The 22,967-nt window shown below is 32.5% G+C and overlaps 1 protein-coding gene across 1 annotated transcript in view; it reads left to right on the top strand.

Moving 5' to 3' along the window:
• EYS (eyes shut homolog) overlaps positions 1 to 22,967 on the top strand; it is a gene marked incomplete at its 5' end in the record, with an annotated part of 1,607,607 nt that overhangs the window by 527,607 nt on the left and 1,057,033 nt on the right. The window contains 4 exon segments of the mRNA XM_081294994.1: positions 3,155 to 3,414; positions 13,883 to 13,979; positions 14,178 to 14,285; positions 21,950 to 22,095. Of these exon segments, the coding sequence (XP_081151120.1) occupies positions 3,155 to 3,414; positions 13,883 to 13,979; positions 14,178 to 14,285; positions 21,950 to 22,095 (611 nt within the window).

The following is a 22,967-nucleotide window of genomic DNA, read 5'->3' as shown; positions in this document are numbered from 1 at the left end:
TTTCTTGCTGTATTTTTTTTAATCCATGAAGTCACTGTTTCTAGCTGTGAGTTTGAAAAATTCTACCAGACCACCCTGAATCTTCAAATTACTTCATGATGAAGCTTTAAAACCAGATTGGAACTCTCACATAAAATATGCTTTTCAATCCATCAAGGACTAGTTTCTCTGACCTGTAAAAAAGCAGATTCAAAATATGAACCCTTAGGTGTGATTGTTGCTTACTAGTAGTGCCTTTGTTCCTTGAAACTTTATTTCCTGCAAAATATCCATTCATGTCCACGGGACTCAGCCTTGGCTTCATCAGTCCTATTGACAAACTGCCAGATGCTTTCCTGGGGTTGATCCTTGTAACAACACCACATGAAGTTTTGGCCACCTGTTATTTGAAAGGATAGAACAAATGCTTAGCACATGTACTAATATTCAATCTTTATCGTCTATTCATAGAAAGTGATTTTAAATTAGCCAGGTTAAAATTATGTATACTTATAAGAAATATAATAAAGAATAATACCTATTTTTGCAGCCTCCCTTAGGGCCAGTTCTCACAATGTGATAGTGATTACAAATTAAGAAAGTATTAATTCTACAGCTTTTATCCACTCCTGAAATTGTCCTACTATGCTTATTGATCCCTATAATCTGACTAACAGTTATATTTACAGTAATGATATTTAGAATAAATGAACGTATGCTATTTTGTTGAAGCTTTAATTTTATTTAGGTTGATAAGGCAACAAATAATTCTTTTTAATTCCATGACAGCACCTAATAACCAAAGTAGGTAGCTAGGCAATGTACACATCTCATTTACATACACAGTGTAGATACAGAGATAGAGGTAAAAAGATAGAGATATATACTTAAGTATATATATATATACACACACTTTTTATTTACAATCTCATTTAACCTTTACAACAATTGTATGAAATTATCAGTTGATTTAAATTTTTCATCATTAGTTCATCAAATGAAAGAATTTAGACATGTCTGTCAAACTCTGACATCAAAGACCTTATACTAATTTACACTAAAACTATTTTCAACTTTTAATATGTACATGATAGTTTAGAGATGTAGATTATCCTTTTACTTGTACAGACTAGATGCTTAATAGTAGAAACAAGTCATGCAAATAGTTTTGATACAAGTCAGTATAATTGATGAATTTCATGAAAATCTGTGGCAAGAAACTTGAGGGTAATGTAAAATCATGCAAAAGCATTGTAAGTGAGTGACTAAATAGTTTCTTCATTTTATTTTTTTTAATATTCCATTTCAGTAATGGTATATAGGAGATAACTCAAGATGTGAATAGCAGCACCATAGAAATTGTGAAAATAAAAAGTAGCCCTATAAATAATTACACTGAGACAACAGGTTAAACCAGGACTGTCCAGGAAAATTAGGATGGATATCCATCATAATAATTAGTCCACTTTTTTTTTCAAAAGGAAAGTAAAATATCAAGGCATTTTACTCATTCTTAAAGGAAATAATATACCCATAGACATATTTTCATAGTACAAAAGTATGAATTGTTTCAGTTGTAAAATTTGTCTTATGTGAACATATTTTTCAAAGAAAGTTAAATTTACAAGGCAGAATTACTGGACACTGTGCCTACAAACGGAGCTAATTGGGAGGCTAAGGCAAGAGGATTGTTTGAACCCAGGAGTTGGAGACCAGCCTGGACAACAGAGTGAGATGCCATCTCAAAAAAAAAAAAGAAAATTACACAGTGTTGTTTACTTTCCACATACTACCAATTCAAAAAATTAGGTGTAAAATCTAATACTTAATAAACCAGTGAGCATTAACTTTTATCATTTTAGTTTATTTCAATGGCTGTTATATCTACTTACGGGTTCAATTTCAAATGCTGTTATAAATCATTCATGCAACTATCTCCTTTCACTGTTTTTTTCACTTTCATCATTTATTGATGCAAAAGGGTCATGATATTTCTGGTGCTTTGAAACAGTTAAATTTGGTGATTCCCCTCCCTTCCTTCCTTCCTTCCTTTCTTCCTTCCATCTTCTTTCCTTCCTACCTTTCGTTCCTTCCCTCATCTTTTAAGCACAATATTTCTTATCAATTAAGCCAGAGAGTTAGTTTCAGCTTTACGGTATTCCTTGTAATTTATACAACAATACAAATTTGTCAATAATGAATTTATTTTCTCTGAAAAAGATCTTTAGATGTCTCCTCTGCCTCGTTTCATGATTTATTACTTGCCTGAATTGTACAGTTACTCAAGAAGGCAAATCTACATTTCTCACAAATTGATTCAAGTTCTATTTCTGAATGCAAGTACAGTTTGTGACTGACTTCCACTTAACTAGTTAGTGAACAATCTAAGCATCTATTCTCCATCTGTGGGTTTCATTACAGCATATTCATTCACCTTATGTGAATAATATTTCATGTGAAAAACCTTTCCCTGCACTGTTAGAATCCTCTTGCTCTTAGGAGCAGAACTAGGCTAGTTTGATGAAAGGTGATTGGCATTTGAAGACTATGGAACATATTGGGTGGTTGAGGGGTAGACTGAGTCAGTAAGATGCAGACAAGATCCAAATGCTTTTATTTTTAATTATTTACTTTCTATTCAGTTTTTCACATTATTCCAGTACCAGTTGGGAAAATATTTTTAAAAATATGTCAAATATTTCAGTGAGTAAGCCAATAAAAAAAATTGAAACCAAACATAGATGTTTAAAGGAGAACTTTATTAAGAGTTCTGGTGATTACAAGAATCACATATTGCTAAGGACATTGAATTCATTTCAGGCTTATAAAAAGTGATCTCATCTGTAAAAAAATATAATTTTCATTAACGAAATGGTGGGGAAAATGTGCTCAATTGGTATTTCAGCTCAATAATTATAATCTGATATATTTCAGATGCCTATGTTAGAAATTTAACTACATGCATCTTAAATCTTATTTCAGTCAATACAGTCACTTTGATAGTAAAATACACTAAAATGTTCCAGGAAAATTAGGCAAACAATGTTTCTCAACTATGTATAATTTATTAATCCTGTTATAAGTTTAAAATACCACATATTTTGGTGCAACACAATAAATGCATGAGATAAACTTGAAAAAATACCATTCACATTTCCTAAAATTTTTATTTCAGCTGTGAATGTGCATCTGGATGGACCGGACAAAACTGTAGTGAAGAAATAAATGAATGTGATTCTGACCCATGCATGAATGGAGCTCTCTGTCATGAATCTACCATCCCCGGGCAATTTGTATGCCTGTGCCCACCCTTTTATACTGGACAATTTTGCCATCAGCACTCTAACCCCTGTGATCTACTCAATGAGCCTTGCAGAAACAATGCAACATGCCTGACTTCAGCAGATGGAAGTCATCATTGCCTTTGTAGAGAAGGTAAGACTATGTCTTAATGTTTATTTACTCATTTATTGTTCCTATGGAATAATGGCTGGTTAAGAATGGGTGAGAAGAAACCTATAAGATATTTACTTTTCAGTGTTAGAGGTTAATCTGGAGTGTTTGGACAAAAGAATAAATAATTATTGCCTTTGTCTTTAAGGAAGAGTTCCTTGGGGAATAGGTTGAGCATATGACTCAAAATTAGAACTAAAATTCAAGCATTAAAAACATATTGTAAAATATATATCTAAAAATTTAACCTATATAACATTGGGAAAAGAGAGTAATGCTTTTTTGTGGGGGGAACAAGGGATTGAACTCAGAGGCACTCCACTGCTGAGCCACATCTCCAGCCCTATTTTATATTTTATTTAGAGATGGGGTCTCACTGAGTTGCTTAGCGCCTCCCGAGATTTCTGTGGCTAGCTTTGAACTTGCAATCCTCCTGCCTCAGCCTCCTGAACCACAGGGATTGCAGCCATGGTGCACAGCCAGAGAGTAATGCTTTTTAACTCTTTCTTTTTCCCCTTCTTTTCCTTTCTTCCTTCCTTTCTTTACTTTGTCTCTTTCAGGAATTATCTCTCCTTTGGTAACAACCTCTCTTTCCTGAAGAGTCTTATACTATTCTTGGCAATAACAATTAGTTAAAGATGGGAGGAGGCCCAAGATAGAATAATCAAATGATTCCATATGACATTTGTTCTGAAGTTATCTAAAACTATCAAGTCTTCCTGCTTTGATTGCTTATGTGCTATCATGTGATTCTGGTGATCCTTTTGTTCCATTAGAAAGATCCTATGAAAGGAAATATGGGTAGATCAAGGGGTTTTATGTGAGTTCCTGAATTAAGCCATACAGAAGACTGATACTCCAGAGTTATTACCATCTTCACCGGGAACACTTTAGCAAAACACTAGCACATGGAAGGTTTGCAGAGTAACTGGAGTATGTCATTAGCAAATGCAAAAACCATATTCCATTTAGCAGTTTATAACTATAATCTATTTTCTATTGTTTAGTTCATTTCTCTTTCCCTATTACTGGGTCTTGGGGTCCCTACAAGATAAAGGCAATTAATTATTTAGCATTCTGTTTTTTAAAAAGCCAGATTAGACTATAACAGTGAATGAAATATCTTATTCAACACTGTTTCCCATTTGTTTTGAAAAACTTTTGAGATCTTCTTTAAGATATAGGTAATCAATTTTAAGGATATCAGGGCAAGTCCTTAGTACTTTGTACGTGACAGAAGTTTTGGGGACCTATGAGAAACTGGATTTAGAAACTGAAAAGCTATCAATAATGTTTTTTTTTTGTTATCTGGTTGATATTGTTTAGTTGTTGTTATTGTTTTGGTATCCGGTATTGAACTCAGGGGCACTGGACTAAGGAGCAATATCCCCAGCCCAATTTTTTATGTCTTTTTTTTTTTTTTTTTTTAGAGAGAGTCTCACTGAGTTGTTTAGTGCCTCACTTTTTTTTAATTAGTTACACATGACAGTACAATGTTCTTGACATTTCATACATTTGAATCAAATGGGATATAATTTCTCAGTTTTCTGATTGTACAGGTTGCAGAATCACATTGGTCATACAGTCATGTATATACATACAGCAATAATAATGTCTATTTTATTCTGCTGCCCTTCCTATACCCCATTCCCCTCTTGTTGAACAGGGCTGTGAACTCCCAATCCTCCTGCCTCAGCCTCTAGAGCTGCTGGTATTACAAGCCAGCGCCACCCTGTGGCCTTGATTTTATTTTTAATGAAAAAGGCTTTTTAGAGTACACAAAAATTACTTTTCAGGAATGAGATAGAAACAAGATAGAGGAGAAAAAATATAAAGGAAAAAATTAATTTTACAGAAAACCTCATAATTATGAAGCACATAATTTAAATAAATAATTTTCATCTTAAAGACAAAAAAGTGAAAACTTTTGAGAAATTATTCAATATTAATGAAAGAACTAATTTATTGGGGAGGATTTTTCTATGTTACTTTATCCATTTTATTTTTAATATCTCAGAATAAAAATATTAGATAAATATTTATTGAGGAAGGACATAATAATTACTCATCTTATTTTCCAAATCCTAATAGTTTGATCACTAATTTGAAATTTATAAATGAAGCTAATATTTTATATAATTATATTCATTTACTGCTCTTGGGTGAGGGAAAAATAAGTTCTGAAATATAATGAAAACTATATCAAATTAGTAATAATACCTCCCTTTCACCTGAGTAATCACAGAGAAATCTTGAGGTAAATTAGATTTAACTATTTTAAGAAGTAAAATCAGCTCTTCCTTGAGATTTCATATCAAGAATTCCAAGGAAACATTACTAGGTTAGTAAATTTTTTGGACTGAGTGAGTTTCTCTAAATCAGTCCTAACTGCTCTAATAATGCCTATTTAATATTGCCATTAGTGAATAAGAATAGATAATGGTCAGGCAGTGGGCCCCAACTAGGGTCTGATTCAAACGCAGAGGCCACACCCAGAGACTAGCTAGTAGAGATATTAATTGGCAACATCAAGGTGAATTTCAAATGTAAAAGTCTTTGAGGCTCACCTGTGGGAACATTTCAGCCAACTCCTTTTTTTCTAGAGAGGGTAGAAAATGGAAGTTGAAAGTGAATCCAGATCAGACTTAAAGAAAGGATTAACATTCAGTCTAAAAGACACAGTCAATACTTTTTCAATGCCTGTTTAATAGATTTTTCTCCACGCTCTATCCCAAACCATATAAGCACCTAGGCAAACACATCTAAATGGCTTTTTCTACTATCTGGCCCCCTCCCATATCTCAAGGTTCCAATCTCTTCTCTCCTAAATGAATCTTATTCCACTTACTCGTACCTTTCATTTTTGTCAATGGATTTTATTCTTCAAATTTGCGAGACAAGAACCCAGAAGGAAATTCGGTAAAATAGGGAATCCAGTGTCATCTAAAAACACCAGTTTCATTAGTAATTCAAACTCTGGAATAGATTAAAACTAAAGACTCACATTGCTTTAAAAAAAATAACCTTAGAAAACTAAAATGAGAAGTTACGCAATGAGTTCCTTTTATAGGTTTTATTTAAGATTAAATAAGTTTACCTGAAAGCTATCCTTAAAGATATAGGTTTTCTTAAGGAAAGGCTCAAATTCCATTTTAACAGGTATCAAAATTAAAAGTATAAGGAAATGTCGGGAAATGCCACATAGAAACCGAGCGCCCCTTAGCCCTGAGTGATGAGAATGTGGAGATGTGGCAAGCCAGCCATGGACTGTGTGTGTGTGTCAACTATGAGCACTGAACACACAGGGTGGACTGAACAGATGTTGCCCTTCTGTTTGGGTGGGCAACTTAAGGGTCTTTTCCCTTGCTCTGCCTATGATCCCCACACAGCACATGAGATGGGCATGGCCTTCCTAGATGTCAGTCAACTTGCTGATAGCAAAAACATCAGAAAGCTAGACTCAATCCCCTGGAACCTGACCCTTTGCCACATTTGAATGGCTTTTACCCAATACAAGGTTCAGCATGTTCTCCTCACTCTCTTTCTTGCCTGCCTAGTCCCCCTTGTGGGAGTTGCAACTTAGGAGCTGTCACTGAACCCAAAGAAAAGGCACTTTCTGTGTATGTGTCTTTATCTATTCCCCAAATTCACTTGAAGTTACCCTGATTAGTTTAGTTGTGAGACATAACAAGGAAACATATCTTCTACAGATATGGTATATGGAAGCCCTATTGGATCTTTTTGCAAATTGTTGTGTCAGCTGATAAGAAAATGGCAGGACATTAAAAAAAAAAAACCCTGAAACTTAAGGGTTCCAAGGGTCTATCATCATTTAAATATGAACATAGATAAAATTCTAGATCTAGAGTAATTATGTAACTACATGTAGACAACTCAACTGTAAATTGCATTCTGATACACCCTGAAAAACCACCAAGTAGAAGTCCTTTGAATTTATGGCAAACTTACTCCTCAGGATGTAAATTATTTTGGTTAGTTTGACAAAACGTTATAGTACAAATAATCTAATTTATTTTCATGCAACATGAGCATCTTAAAAAATTTATTAGGATAATAAAAATACCAAAACTGTTGATCATGTTTTGCTAGAGAAAGTCAAGGCAATGCTTCTGTCTTTTGATTAGAACTAAAGTGAGTTAATTTGATTTGTACGCATAATGAGTATTTTGTAGCGGAAAATAGGTAGGCAAAGAAGCAAGCAGAAGTAATAACTTAATACAGTTTGTTTTATATAGTATGCTATTTGTATGAAGAAATATCTGTGATTGAAAATAATCAGTTTTTTTATTAAATAAAATATAGTACATACAAAGGTAAATACAATTATGTAAGATTCCTAGAAACAAATGGGGTTTGACACCCTAATAGTATTAGTTTTGGTTATTTAGTCTGCAATCAATTTATGCTACTAAAAATTTCTTCTATAGTACACAAAATTTATTTTTTCAAAAGTATTACTTATATATCACATACATCTGTCTTGTAATTACCTGTTGGTAGCATACTGGAAATCTAAAAATGTTATCCTTTATTAACTGACTCAACAAACATCGTGGTCTCTTATGACATGTCAATTCTTGAGAAAGGTTCTAGAGAAATTAAAAATAGCAAAGACATATCCTCAAGAAATGTAAAGTTTAAGGGCAAGATATACAAATTAACTAACCTGAAAGTCCAACACAATAAGAGGTTCTGAAATTGTGGCAGAAAATTACACAAGGATGATTTGTGGATTAGTGCTCAGCTTTCTTGTTCAGTGTGACAAACTCTGAGTTGTGTAGTTTCTATGATTTAAATGTGTTCCCAAAATTATCTGTGTTAGAAACTGAGTCCCCAGTGTAACACTACTGAGATATGGTTGGGTTCCAAAGGTTCTACCTTCAAGAGTAGATTAATGTTACTTCCACAGAAATGAATGAGCTATTTCAAGAGTGGGTTTCTGAGGGAGGATTGGATTTAACTTAACATCCTTCCCTCTCACTTTTTTTTCTTTTGTTTGTTTTTCTCTCTCTTGCCTGCATGTACAAAGTATCCTTTAGTTGTTCTGCCTTCTGATGTAGGTTAATGCAGCAAGAAGGACCTAGTCATATGCAAGTCTTACCAACTTTCAGAACTGTAAGAAATACATCTGTTATTTATACATTACCCAGATTCAGGTATTCTGTTACAGCACCACAAAAAGGCCTAAGGTAGTTCTAGATGATTTCTAAATCATTCTCCAGCAAGAAAAACCTCAACAGTGACACATTGCCCATTTCAATAACATTCTCATTAAGCCCTCTTCCTTTCTGTTTTATTCATCACTCCCTTGTAATAATTCCAGGAATTGTCTCTAAAATAGACTACTTGTATGCATATTATTATCTCTGATTCTTTTTTTGAAAGAACTCAAGCTAAGGTATATAGCAAACACCATACCTTTAGCAGAAATATTGATTTAGGTCTGATAATTTGATTAGAATATTGGCACTTAGAATTTTTCTTAGAATAGATGCTGAGAGTAGGGGCTTTCTCTTCTGAGATAATTTTTCGGTTGGTGCAGTCAACTGCCACGTTGCCTGTATGCAGAGATCTGTATGGCAATAGCACTATTTGAAAAGAAGGAATTCTAGTGGTTCCTATAACTTTTCTTTCCCTCCCTCCCTCCCTCCCTCCCTCCCTCCTTCCTTCCTTCCTTCCTTCCTTCCTTCCTTCCTTCCTTCCTTTTCCTTCCTTCCTTCCTTCCTTCCTCTCTCTCTCTCTCTCTCTCTCTCTCTCTCTCTCTTTCTTTCTTTCTTTCTTTCTTTCTTTCTTACTTTCTTTCATCAATTCTGTGAATAGTCAGATATCCCTCCCAGCTAAGCTGCCAATAAATCTATAGCCTGTCTAAAGATAGCATTTCTGTATATCAAAAATAGCCAAAAGAGTAATAGCTACACATACTGTGAATGGAAAAATGAAATGAGAGAAGATAAATAAATTGGGTTCAAATTCAAGTGTTTGGCAAAAAAAAAATGTAAACTCCACATGAGGATTAGGGGAATAAAGATGACTTTAGATAAAACATGTGAATGTGTTCTATAGTGCAAGTATGTATGTGTATACAGTTAAACATTTAAAATAATTTTACTTTTGAAATATATTTTTCTAATATTCTTTTATGAATGATAATTTGTTTATTTTGAATTTTATCTCTGTTTATAAGAAAAAACATTACATTTCTTTTCAAAAATTAGTTACTTTGGTAAATAACAGCATTTACTTAAAATATTTTAAGTAAAACAACAAACTTAAAATAAACTGACTTGTTAAGAAAGAATTCAGAGTTTTTGTTCTTATAAAATCTTAAAATCTGGCTAAATTAGATTTTTAATTAATAATAAATAATATTTTTGAAAATAATTTTAGCATCCTTAGTTTTACTTTTAAATATGTGATATTTAACCACCTTATTGGAATACTAATCATGATATACTCTTGTGTAAGGATTCTGGCTATGGAAAAACACAAGGCAGGGTTCCTCTGGTGAGCAAACTACCAAGGGGTAACAGGAACCCCGTTTTCAAGACTTGGATTATTCTGAAGTTTCTCCCAGCAATTAGTAAGATAACTAATACATGTGCAATGCCTAGCTGCTATGGTAATGTCCTTTGTGAGGAGGCTCTGTACTAGATAGAGTCTTATCAACCTTGACCTTGATTTCAGATACTCAGCTTTTGGGAATAAAGGAACTCTCTTGTTAGACAACTACAGTGTTTCACTGAGCCCAAATCTGTCTACATAACAGTAACTTTATACAGTGAACTTTCTTGAGATCTACACAAAGCTCCTAACATTACAAATTGCAACTTAGTATGTAACTGAGAAATAGGCTACATAATGTTGCTAAGTCTATAACCTGAGTAGTAATAACAGTGAACAATAGGTACTAATGATGTCAGTGACCTAAAGTAACCTATTGAAATAAATGAAGCTAGCAGCTCAGGAGAGCAGCTTTTGCTGTGCCTCTGCACCTTGCTTCTGTCTGCTTTTGCTTTTCTTACACTCTTGTTTTCTCCATTTATTTTCATTTTAAATTACTCTAACTTGTGTCACTTCTAAAGTGAGAATAGTTAAAACTGTAGTCCACAATGATAAAATGCTTCTTTACAACCTTTAATGAAAATCTCCCTTGTTAATGTACTTCTTCAATACCATCTCTTCTACATAATCCAATGCAAAAGCCTGATTTTTTTTAGAAAGACTATATTAAATAGTTTCTTAAATGATATGTGTAATCTGAATTGGTGTAGATCCTAGATTTTACTAGCAACCTTACTAACTAATTTCCCATGTTTTGCAGGAGTTGGAAAGTATAAAAACATTGTTATTGCTGTTGTTATCTTGGTATTGGACTACATTTATTACCCTTTTTGATGTTTTATTTTGAGATAGGGTCTCAGTAAATTTCAGATGCTGGCCTTGAACTTGTGATCCTCAGCCTCTACGTCACTGAGATTACAGGTGTGTGCGCCACCATACCAGATAAAATAGTATTATGTATTAACCATTCATTTTCATTTGCTATAGAGAAACACAGGCAAGATGTTAAAGAATAAAAAAAAAATGAAGAAAATACCCATTTGCTCCTCGGAGAATGCCTTTCTTTTTGTAAACAACAAGAACCTTAATATAGTTGGGAGGTAGTTGTGCACGCCTGTAATCCTAGTGGCACCAGAGGCTGAGACAGGAGGATCCAGATTTCAAAACCAGCCTCAGCAATAGCAAATTACTAAGCAACTCAGTGAGACCTGTCTCTAAATAAAGTACAAAATGGGACTGGGGATGTAGCTCAGTGGTCCAGTGCCTCTGGGTTCAATCCCCTCCACACACACCAAAAAAATAATTCACTGTACTTTCTATTTGGAGAGCCTTTTATCTATAACTGCATATATTCAAAACAAGTACTCTTCTCACAAGCAAATTTAAACTTTAAATACTATGGACTATTAAATGTTTAGTTTGAGACTAGGTATGTACAAATCTCATGTCTTTAAAGTCCCTAAAAAGTGAGCTTCCTTAGTAAAACTTTGGCTCATTTTGAATGGTGTCTATATTTACCTTATGTTTTCTCCAAATATCTACTGCATTTCAGCAATCTCATTTTCTCCAGCCCATTGGCATGTTACAAAACTCTATCTAACAAAACTCTAACTAAGAAATGTCAAGCTTAATGAATAAGGCAAAATCATGGAAAACAGGTTATCCTGTGAGCTATTCTTGACTCAGGTTCTGAGTGTTCTGATTCATTAGCTTTATTGAGATCTAAAGGATCACTGGTATTTCTTAGTCAGCCAGTGCCTCTGAGCTCCAGTGCCAAAACAAACAAACAAACAAACAAACAATCAATCAACAAAAATAATAACAACTCATCTTCTGAAAAGAGGGATGCTAAAATGCATCCAACTTTCTAAATCTTATACTTGTAAAAAAATATTCTAATAGTTAAAGACTTGAACACCCTCAGAAAATATGAGGACTTTATATCTACTATGACATTTACAACCTAGTTATAAAAAACAGGAATGGTGACTGCAGAATGGTGAAGTTGTATCAATAATAACTTGCTCACCTGAAAGAGGAGAACCGTGTTAATTAGGAAAATTTCATGTCAATTTTATTTTTACCCTAAAGATATAAAATCTAGCACATTAATCATAAGCCCATAACTTCAGAAGTTGACATAAAGGCTCTGTAAGTGAAGAAAAGTTGTCCAGAAGGCTCTGTAGTCCCATAAGTATTCTAGCTTTTCTATAATCAGTTTTTCTTGAAGCATCTTCATTCTACCTTTCTACTTTTAACCTTCATCTTCTTTACAGTTCAAGTAAATTTCCTTTAGATACCATTGAGTTGCTTCTTGTATTTTATTTAATCTCTCTTTACCTTTTTGTTAGTGTTTATAAATTATATTTAATGTGATTATTGATATGTGTAGCTTTAAGTTAGCCATCTTGCCATTTGTGTTCTATTTGCTGTATCTGTACTGAATTTCTTTTACTCCTTTTGTTTTTCTTTTGATTAATTAATTGTTAATTTTCCATATTATCTCCTCTGTAAAGAGTCAGCCAGATTTTACAAGATGTCATACCATCCTCCCTGACCAACTCCAATGAGAGAAAGGTTTGGAGTTTTATCTGATGATATACACCACAGAGGAAGAGAGTGACCATGACTTGTGATGTGTTTGTAAAAAGAGAAAGCAGGTCTAGCCATGTCCCATCAGGAGAATCTGAGAAAATACTGAGGGCAATTTTCAGCAGTAGATGCTGATGCTGTTGTGTCAGGATATAGAGGGAGCGATCAAGGAAGTTGTGCTGTATCATCCACACACCAACATTACTGATGATCTAAAGCTTTGAACATGGAGAGGTAGTTGTGATGGAAACAGAAGCTATATTAGAAGAAATAAGAACAAGAGTTATGAGAGGAAAGAAGTCACTCACTGGTAACTAGACCACACCACGTTCTCCTTCAGATACATCTCAGTTTAAACTCTAGTCTATGTGTATGAGAGCAATAGTTTCCTGAAAGTAACTTGAGTGACCCTATGTTTCTCAAACTAAATGAACCCCAATGAATATTGACATTTATGTTACCACAATTATTCAGTCCTAGTTTTATCAATGGAAAAGCAAGAAAAAGGAAAATCATTTTGTTTACTATATTTTTAAAATAACTATAGAAAAAGTACTAAAAAGCATTAGACTAAGTATACATTTTGTTCCTAAATGACCATGGAAATAATTGTTTAAATGGTCATTATGAATAACAAAATATTTAATTACAGTTTTAAAAGGGATGAGTTATGGACATTTTTTCAGATATGGATATATTGCTATCATTATAATTGCCTCTCTTATTGGTCTACATAACTTTCTTTCACTTTTATTTTTTAATATAACTGGCAAGTGTTTAAATGGATGACTGATTATGCAGCTATGAATCACAATAATTTGTTTTCTTTGAATCACTTGGATGTGAAAGGCAATTAAATAATTTGCCACATCTGCTAACTGTCTTGAATAAATTTGATCATTGAAGCTCAATTTTACATGAAGATTGGTCATCAAATTAATTCATTTGCTTTCCAGATCATTTCAGTTCTTCTTTTTCAAACATTTAAATACCTTATAAAACAATAGCAACATTTGCCAGGACTGTACATTTCCAGGAGATTAAGTAGAGCATCTTCTTTTGATTCTTCTGTTTGATCTCATTAATATAGACAGTGGTGTAATTTTATTCATATACTATTTTGATAGTTGTATAAGAAGTCTGAAATAAAGCTGTTTCTTCTACTTATTTTAAATTTCCATCAGAACATATTGCCTGGATTCCTGTTCACAGATTCTGAAGCTTCACATTCTATTGCAACAATTGCTCATCCACACCCACTTCATCTCTCTTTTAGGATTTGAAGGTGAACAGTGTGAAATTGATAAGAATGAGTGTCTTTCTCTTCCCTGCCAGAATTATGGTGACTGTGAAGATGAGATCAACAATTTCAGGTAGAGAAAAACAAACAAAAACCTAGATGTCTGTTTAGATGTATGAATATATCAGGATAAATGTTTAGAATTTCAACTAACAAATTAAGCAACATATGTGACTACCAAAAAGTAGCTATGCTACAATCAGTTGAAGTTTTCAATTCTTTATATTTATATTAATACAGTTACTACTCTTTTTTGTGTGTTGTTTTAAAGATGTGTTTGCAGACCCGGGTTTTCTGGACCTCTATGTGAAATAGAAATTAATGAGTGCTCCTCTAAGCCTTGCAAAAATAATGGAACATGTATGGATCTTGAAAACAGGTTAGAAACTACTTTTCATTAAATCGATGATTGCATGTGTGAAATTTAACAAATAATAAAGTGAGTGCACATATACCCATTATGCAATTTAGGAAGCTGAACTTTACTGATACATTTGTGCTTATCCCTAAGTACAACCTCCTCCATCCTACCCAATTAATTATATTGAGTAACCTGAATTTATGTTTATCATTTTCCCTGTAATTTACTGTGTTAATTATTTATCTGTAATCTTTTAAATTTGCTCTTTAATGTACATATTCACATATGTGAAATAATTTTCTCCAGTCTTGTGAAAAATATTTTTCAATGAAAAGTTTTCTTTAATGTCTGTTGCTCATTTTCAAGTTTTATAGAATATTTCATGTATGCCAGCAATGTTTTATCATTCTGCTGGTCATAAATAATTGGATTATTTATTTTTGTCTTATCAATGATTAGAATAATTAGTTTATATATAAGGTTTTCAACTATTTCTTCAAATGTACCAGCCATATAGTTATTCTAAGTTACATCAATTGAAACAGAATCATTGAATCTTGGTGTTGACATTTCTACCTCTTGTAATTATGTTTATTATTTCTATATAATTTTGAAAATTAAATATTAACACTCTCTACAACATTGAATAATGTAGTCATTAGCATTGTCTGAATGTTTCAGTTGCTATCTTGGACCACATCACACATTCTCACTCATGACTGGAGTTAAAGAGGTTATCTTATACAAGTAGAGAGTAGAAGAGTGGCCATTAGAAGATGGGAAAGGCAGGAGGGAAGAAGGATATAAGTTAGATGACAGGAGAATTAGTTCAAGTATTCTGTAGTACAATAAGAGAATACATTCCACAACAAATATCTGTATGTTTCCAAATACCTAAAAAATCCAAAGATTCCTAACATATAGAAATGAAAATATTTGAGAAAACAGAAATTCTAATTATCCTGACTTAACTATTACATGTTGTATATGTGTGCTGAGTTATTATAGTGTACCCAAGAAATATGTATGAATACTATTTGTTAGTTTAAAAGTTTTAGAAGGACTCCAATACAATTAAAACAAGCAAAATAAACTATGCATCTCATTGCATATTGAGTATTTTCTTAGATTAATATTAAATTTGATGGGTTTTGCCATATACAAATTTTCAAATTCTATATTTCTTATATTTTATATATTAAGATATGTCAAATTCATTAAAAATTAAAATATGCAAGCAATAATATTTACAGCATGTCTTAAGCATGAAAAGCCTAAACACAAAAGTTTAAAATATTATTTGAAGGATTTATTTACATTTAAGTTCAAAAAATTTAACCTAAGAATATCTATTTGCAAAGATAGATTATTTGAAATCTAAAGCATACTTATTAATATAAAGTACTGTGAATGAGAAATGCAGAGAAGAGTAGTAGAATAGTATCATAAAGGAAAAATATAAAATGCTTTAAAATTTATTATGAATTTCAAAATTTGAACTACTTTAACAAAAGCTAAAATTTCTTTTTTTATTGTTGGTCGTTCAAAACATTACATAGTTCTTAATATATCATATTTCACAGTTTGATTCAAGTGGATTGTGAACTCCCATTTTTACCCCATATACAGATTGCTGTATCACATCAGTTACACTTCCATTGATTTACATATTGCCATTCTAGTGTCTGATGTATTTTGCTGTCTATCCTATTCTCTACTATCCCCCCTCCCCTCCCCTTCCCTCCCCTTTTCTCTCTCTACCCCCTCTACTGTAAATCATTTATTTCACTTGTAACTTATCAGAAAGTTTCATGAGTGAGCTGGTAGGGGTGGTGCACGCCTGTAATCCCATCAGCTTGGGAGGTTGAGGCAGGAGGATTGTGAGTTCAAAGTCAGTCTCAGCAAAAGCAAGGCGCTAAGCAACTCAGTGAGACCCTGTCTCTAAATAAAATACAAAATAGGGCTGGGGATGTGGCTTCCTGGTCCAGTGCCTCTGAGTTCAATCCCTGGTACCAAAAAAATAAATAAATAAATTGAAAAAAGGAAAGTTTCATGAGTGATATTCTATAGTTTTTTTTTATATTTTATAGTATTTAGTAAAATTATATATTAAAATAAACATAGATTAAATTTATGGCAAACAGATTTTTAAATAAAAATTCTTTTTAAAAAAATCTATGCTACATCTTGGCTCTTGTAATATTTAATCTGTGTAGTGATTATATTTTTAATAACTCAGCTTTCTAGAAATATAAGAATAATTCTTCTAGTTATTAATTCTTCAAATAATATAAAAGAATGATGTACATAAAATGTAAACATAAGCTAATTTTAGGACTTAAAAATCCAAGTGATTATCTTCTATTTTGCTCTATGTAATCTTTTATTGTGGCAATATCACTTCAGGTAAGTCATATTTACTCTTCCTTATCTCTACTATATGCATTGGATTTTCCTCAATATTCATCTGTTCAAATGCATCTCAGTAACTAGAAAAGTATTTTGAAAAGATATCTGAAAGCATACAAAAGTATGTTTGAAAAAACATGTTTATCCAATTAAAAATAAAATAAAGATTTTCCATACTTTGACATTAGGTTTAAGCTTGACTCTCCTAAAATTTTTGAAGCAAAAGTCATGCATTTGAGTTAGAATTTTAATTTCATCAAAATAAATATTTCATCATCTCAATTGTTTTCTTGGAATGTAGGATGTTTTATATATGTGTATTTAAGTTGTTAAAATTGTGCTTCTAAAAAGAAAAAAAAATGTTTTAGGAAACTATAATGTAAAATGAAATAATTATTACCAATTTGAATCACTTAAGACATTAACAAAAATGAAGATTCACTTTTATTTTTCCTTTAGCCTCAAATGGTATGTGAAGCATAAAGGGAGCCTCAGCAGGTATTAATGAAAGTAAAACTATGCCAAAGCTGTATGGATTGTCCATGTTAGCCAGTAGGAGAGATTTGGTGAGAAGCCATCAGACATACTCTATGCACTTTTATTCATTATTATTTTAAAGGGCCAGGTTAACTGGCATGGTACAATGCTGCAAATGTTCAGTCTTGTGTTTGCCTCCCTTATTATCAAAGAGTAGAAAGAGAGCAGATCATAAAAGAAGGGGGAAGGAGACAGGAAACCTGTATTTTACATCTTCTGGGAAAGATTAGACCCAGAAATTCAAGGTAAATGCTGTTCTGCAGTAAATATTTCCTTCTCAAAATATATGCCCTCACATTGTATATCATGGTGGGAGATGAGTATAGAGTCAGTTAAATATTTCCTGTAAACTATGTGTTTTATTGGGATTGCTGCCAATAATGGGTCTGTGGATTTTTGTTTTTTAACCTTTATAAAATTTTAGATAATATTCAGAAATCTTTAAAATTGACCCTAGAATCCTGGGAGTATTTGGAACCACTAATAAAAGAGCAGGCATACTCCACACTTCAGTTGAACAGTCATCTGTACATTATCAATCTTTAATTATGCTTGGAACTTACTTTTTTTGAAAAATGAAGTGCATTTATGCAGTGCTAAAGAGTTTCAGACTGAAAAAGTGGTTTAGAAAATAGGAGAGATTAGTAATGGTCTTGACCAAAACTGAAAAGACAAAATAACATACTGAAGTTGAAGTGATGCATTCTTCGATAAAATGAATATTATGATTCATAAACATAAAAAGTCCTGACAACTAAGGTTTGTAAATTTGCAGTGTGTTTGTTTGTGTGTGTGTGTGTGTGTGCACATGCATGTGTACACTCTAAAATCAACTTTAAAAACAAAAGTCAAGCTGGGTGCAGTGGTACACACCTGTAATCTCAGTGGCTCCTGGGCCTTAGGAAGAAGTATTGTGAATTCACAGCCAGCCTCAGCAGCCCAGAGACGCCTTAAGCGACTTAGCGGGACCCTGTCTCAAAATTAAATATAGAAAATGTTGGAGATGTGGCTCAGAGGTTAAGCAACTCTGGGTTCAATTTGCCATACAAAATAAATGAATAAATAAAACAGAAGCAAAAATTAAAGCATAATTTTCGGAATGGCTCATTTTTACATTAATTTAGGTATATTAGAAGAAAGGATATGTAGGCAAATAATAACATTTAGTAAAAACTATAAACATAACCAAAATGTTATTAATATGAAGGAAATTTGAATTGAAAAGTGAATGAAAGAGAATTCTGGGCAGCTGAGAGAATATAAATCTCTTTATACATACTTTAAAAAACTATTCAGATAAAACTAAAACTAAACTATTATATATTTCAGCATATGTAGCTATATGTATCCATACATATGAAAATACACATATCAAATATCTTTGTTTCTAAATAATATTACTCACTTAAATAAGCCAGGAATTCCTTAACAAATGGCTCATCTAGAATTAGGACCAGGAATGTATTAAAACAAACCTGGAATATCTTGTGTTAGAAAGAGTGGTCACAGAATGATGGAAATGTGTCAAAAGGAAAGAGAAACCACTTAATGAGGATACCAATATTCATATCCCAAACAAATTCATCATGAAATAAATTATGGTAGTTATATATTTGATGCATTGAAAGAATGGAAATCTGTGAGTCTGTATAGATATGCCTACGCTGATTTAATGTGTGAATACAAGAAAAGGAAAAAATGGTTCCAAGAGTAAAAGTCAAGTAACAAAAGAAGAACAAATGATGGGCTAGAAAAACATAATTTGGCAAAAGCATAGAGGTCATTGACTCAGTTAAGAAAGATGAAAGGAGAGCAGCTCCTGTTTTTAAGTTGATTCATAGCTGCAGTTTTATGGTATTCATAAGCCCCAGAGAAACATTTCAGAATCCACAGAAAAGAAAACAGAATACAAAAAGTCAAGGTATTTTATTATTTTCTTATTTTTCAAAATGAAAGGGGGGGAATTTTGTAAGTGAACAAAATATTTTGATAAAACAAGTCATGATCATCATAAGTCTATCATTGAGGTGCTGGGACTGGGGCTCAGTGGTAGTACAATTGCCTGTCTTTTGGGAGGCACTTTTCGATTCTCAGCACCACATATAAATAAATAAATAAAATAAAGGTCTATCAACAATCAATTTTTTAAAAAAAATAAGTCTATCATTGAGAAAATATATATTCCTAATTTTTTTCCTAATATTCAGTATTCCACAATAGAGAGTAGATTTCAGAACTTCTGGAGATGTAGAATTATCATAATTTTTTTACAGGGGATACTGACATTAAGATAAAAACCATTGTTTTATAGTAATGTAACATTTTAAAATTTATCAATATACAAAACAAATCATTTTCTGAGATGCCTTTCACTTGTTACTGCTGAGACTTCTATGCATAATTCTTATCCACTCTGAGATTCACTAGAAACATCCTAATTCACTGATAACACACACTAGCAATCAAATCCTAACAAGCATACTTTCAGATTAGTAAGCCACTTAATAGATTCATTAAATCATCTCACACTAGATAGTGATGTATTAGTAAGAAGGAGAAGACTTTTCATTGTTTGAACATAAATTCAAGGATTCATAGTATTTGAATTAGTGATTACATCCATTCCTTAACTACATAGAGATCTTGAGAAATATGGTTCTCTTTTACATCTACATGACACTGCACATGCAATTTTGCCTTCTGTCCACCTGATACAAAGAACCCACTGTTTTTATGATTCATCTTTTTTGATACCTTCAGTAGCAGTTACCTATGCTTTTTTCAAGCTTCAAACCTGTCTCCAGTGACATTTGCTTTCTGCAATGTGTATGTGTGTATATTTCTAATCTTATAACACTTTCAAAAGCAAGCAAGTATCTGCAAGGTGGCATGAATCTGTAGACCCACCTGTTTAAAATTTTAAGGCAGGAAGATTATTTGAGCCCAGGAGTTCAGTACCAGCCTGGGCAACATAGTAAGACCCTGTTTAAAAAAAATCCATTTAAAAGCAATCCAAGCTTTACTCGCACTTGAATTTGGGTGCATGACAAATGTCTGACAATCAATTAATGTGTATCAAATGAGTAAAAGAGGAGCATGGGAATAGTAGAATGCTGGTGGTTAAAAAAGGATGTTAGAGTTTCCTCTGAAAATCAGAATAAAATCTGGCTCAAAAGCATTATGGGGAAACTCAGTAAAACCTTTTTATCTAGACTTCTAAAACAGAAGCAAACTGTGTTTCAGCAGCTTTTTCACTGATGTGATCAAAAGAACTGGTAAGAACTTGAAGAGAAAAATTTATTTGGGGCTCATGGTTTTCAGGGGTCTCAGTCCAGAGACAGCCAACTCCATTGGTCTGGGCCCACTGTGAGGCAGAACATCCTGGTGGAAAGTTGTGCAAGAGGAAAGCAGCACAAAACATGACAATCAGGAAGCAGAGAAGCTCTGCTCACCAGGGACAAAATATAGACCCCAAAGGCCTACCTATGGTAACCCAACTCTTGTAGCCACAACCTACCTGCCTACAGTTACCACCCAGTTAATCCACATCAGTGGATTAACGGCTGTTTGGATTAAGCCTATTAAAACCCAGTCATTACACTTCTAAACTTTAATTTATTGTCTCACACATGAGCTTTTAGGTGATACTTCATATCTAAAATGTAGCACTAGGTAAATCTATTTTTGATAAGTGTACTTTTCCTATCAATTAAATTTAATCTATGGAATTATTTTGATATTTTAATTTATATGTATCAATTTAGGTAGAGTTTAACACAGGTTAAATTATCTCTTTTGGTTGTTGTTGTTGTTGTTAGTCCTAGTTAATTTTGAGAAAAATCAGAATCAGCAGAAATCAATATACAAGATAAAGTGGGGACAATTAGAGATTAAAGAAGGGATCACTCACGTGAAGTTTCTATGAATACTTCTTCATGGCAAGGCTATTTAAGAGGCATCACCTTGGGCTGGGGATGTGGCTCAAGCGGTAGCGCACTCGCCCGGCGTGAGTGCGGCCCGGGTTCGATCCTCAGCACCACATACCAACAAAGATGTTGTGTCCGCCGAGAACTAAAAAATAAATATTAAAAATTCTCTCTCTCTCTCTCCTCTCTCACTCTCTCTTTAAAAAAAAAAAAAAAGAGGCATCACCTTTTGATGCCCTTTTGATACTCTACCAAGTGTAGATATTTGAACCTGATATTTAAGCATTGAATTACGTCTGATTTTCGAACAGCTGTCAATATGGTTCAGTATTCATGAAGTTGTTGCTGATAAAGGGATTTAAAAAATTTTTAACTGGAAGGCTTTGATATCAGAAAAATACCATTTATCTTATAGGAGAGTAATCTTATACTTTCAAAAGAGAATATAGATGAAGGTTTTATACTAATACCATAGAAAACACAGTTACAGAATTAAGGTCAATAATATTTATCAAGCTTAAATAATTATTTATTCAACTCATTTCTTTAAAAATATGTCTTGTAACAGATATTTTTGCAGAAAAAAATATTTTGGAAGTAAAATTCTGTATTAAAAAACAAAATGGATATATTATTGTTTATTTAAATTAAGTCAAAAGTTTTAATATTTGCACATAAATTGTATATATATACATAAATTGTATATATATATACATAAATTGTATATATATATACATAAATTGTATATATATATATATATATATATATATATAATTGTTTATTATTTCTCATTTTCCTACATTTCTCTAGATTTTTATGTAACTGTGAACCTGGATACTATGGATCTTTGTGTGAATTGAATGTAAATGAATGTAAAACCCAACCTTGTCCAGGTGGAGAAAATTGTGTCAACAGAACTGGTGGACATACCTGTCTCTGTGCTCCTGGGTATACAGGTAAACCTATAACTGATTGTCCCATCTGTGTCAATATACTACTGTTTGTAAATACATGACAACCTCATTTTTATAAACCACAAATGGCAACTAGTTGGATGCAAAAAGGGCAGGAAGGTCTAGATTCTTGGTCAAAGTATAAAAGAATTAATGAGAATTAAAATCATGATCGTTTTTTAATCAACAGTTTGGTAAGTACTAGGATTATAGTTTAATGTAATTTACATTAGTATACCCTTTTAAATAGAATGTATCTGAAGTATGTTTGCATAGCTATAATACAGGGAAAAGTGTGGGTATGTGAATAAGAAAATTAACTTTATCTGTTAAAAATTTCATTTTTTAAAATAATAAGTTTAGTTCTTCCTGTACACTTGTATGTGTTTAAATAAGAAAATCAGGGAAAAGTTTTTGTTTTAAAGTTCAAGCAGAAATCAAAATATGGAGTTAGCTATCTTAATATTAATTATTCCACAACATAAATACTATCCAAACATAAAGATAAAATTTATCAAGGAACTTACAAAAGGTAGAGATGCATTAGACCACTAAAAAAGCTGCATTGTTTAGCACAACAGTATAATGATGTGTATCTAACAAGAATCAAGTCTCAATTTGTTATCTGAATTTTGTAATGCTAGATTCATATGGGTTCCTATTCTGAGGACTCTAATACTGAGTTCTTTGCTGGTAGGAGTAAAAATCACTAGAAAAATGGGAGTAAGATTGGCATGCAAAAATGATAAGGAAGTAAAAGCATTTCCAGAGAACAAGGTATCAAAAAGTAAAAAAGTTAAGTGACCTGAAAAAGAACATTAAAGTGTCTTTTTTAAAGGATATTGATGGTCTCAGGGAAAGTACCTTGGTAACAA

Source organism: Spermophilus citellus, assembly GCF_964194105.1.
Source record: "Spermophilus citellus genome assembly, chromosome: 5".
NCBI classification, from domain to species: Eukaryota; Metazoa; Chordata; class Mammalia; order Rodentia; family Sciuridae; genus Spermophilus; species Spermophilus citellus.
This window is presented reverse-complemented; position numbering and strand designations above follow the sequence as displayed.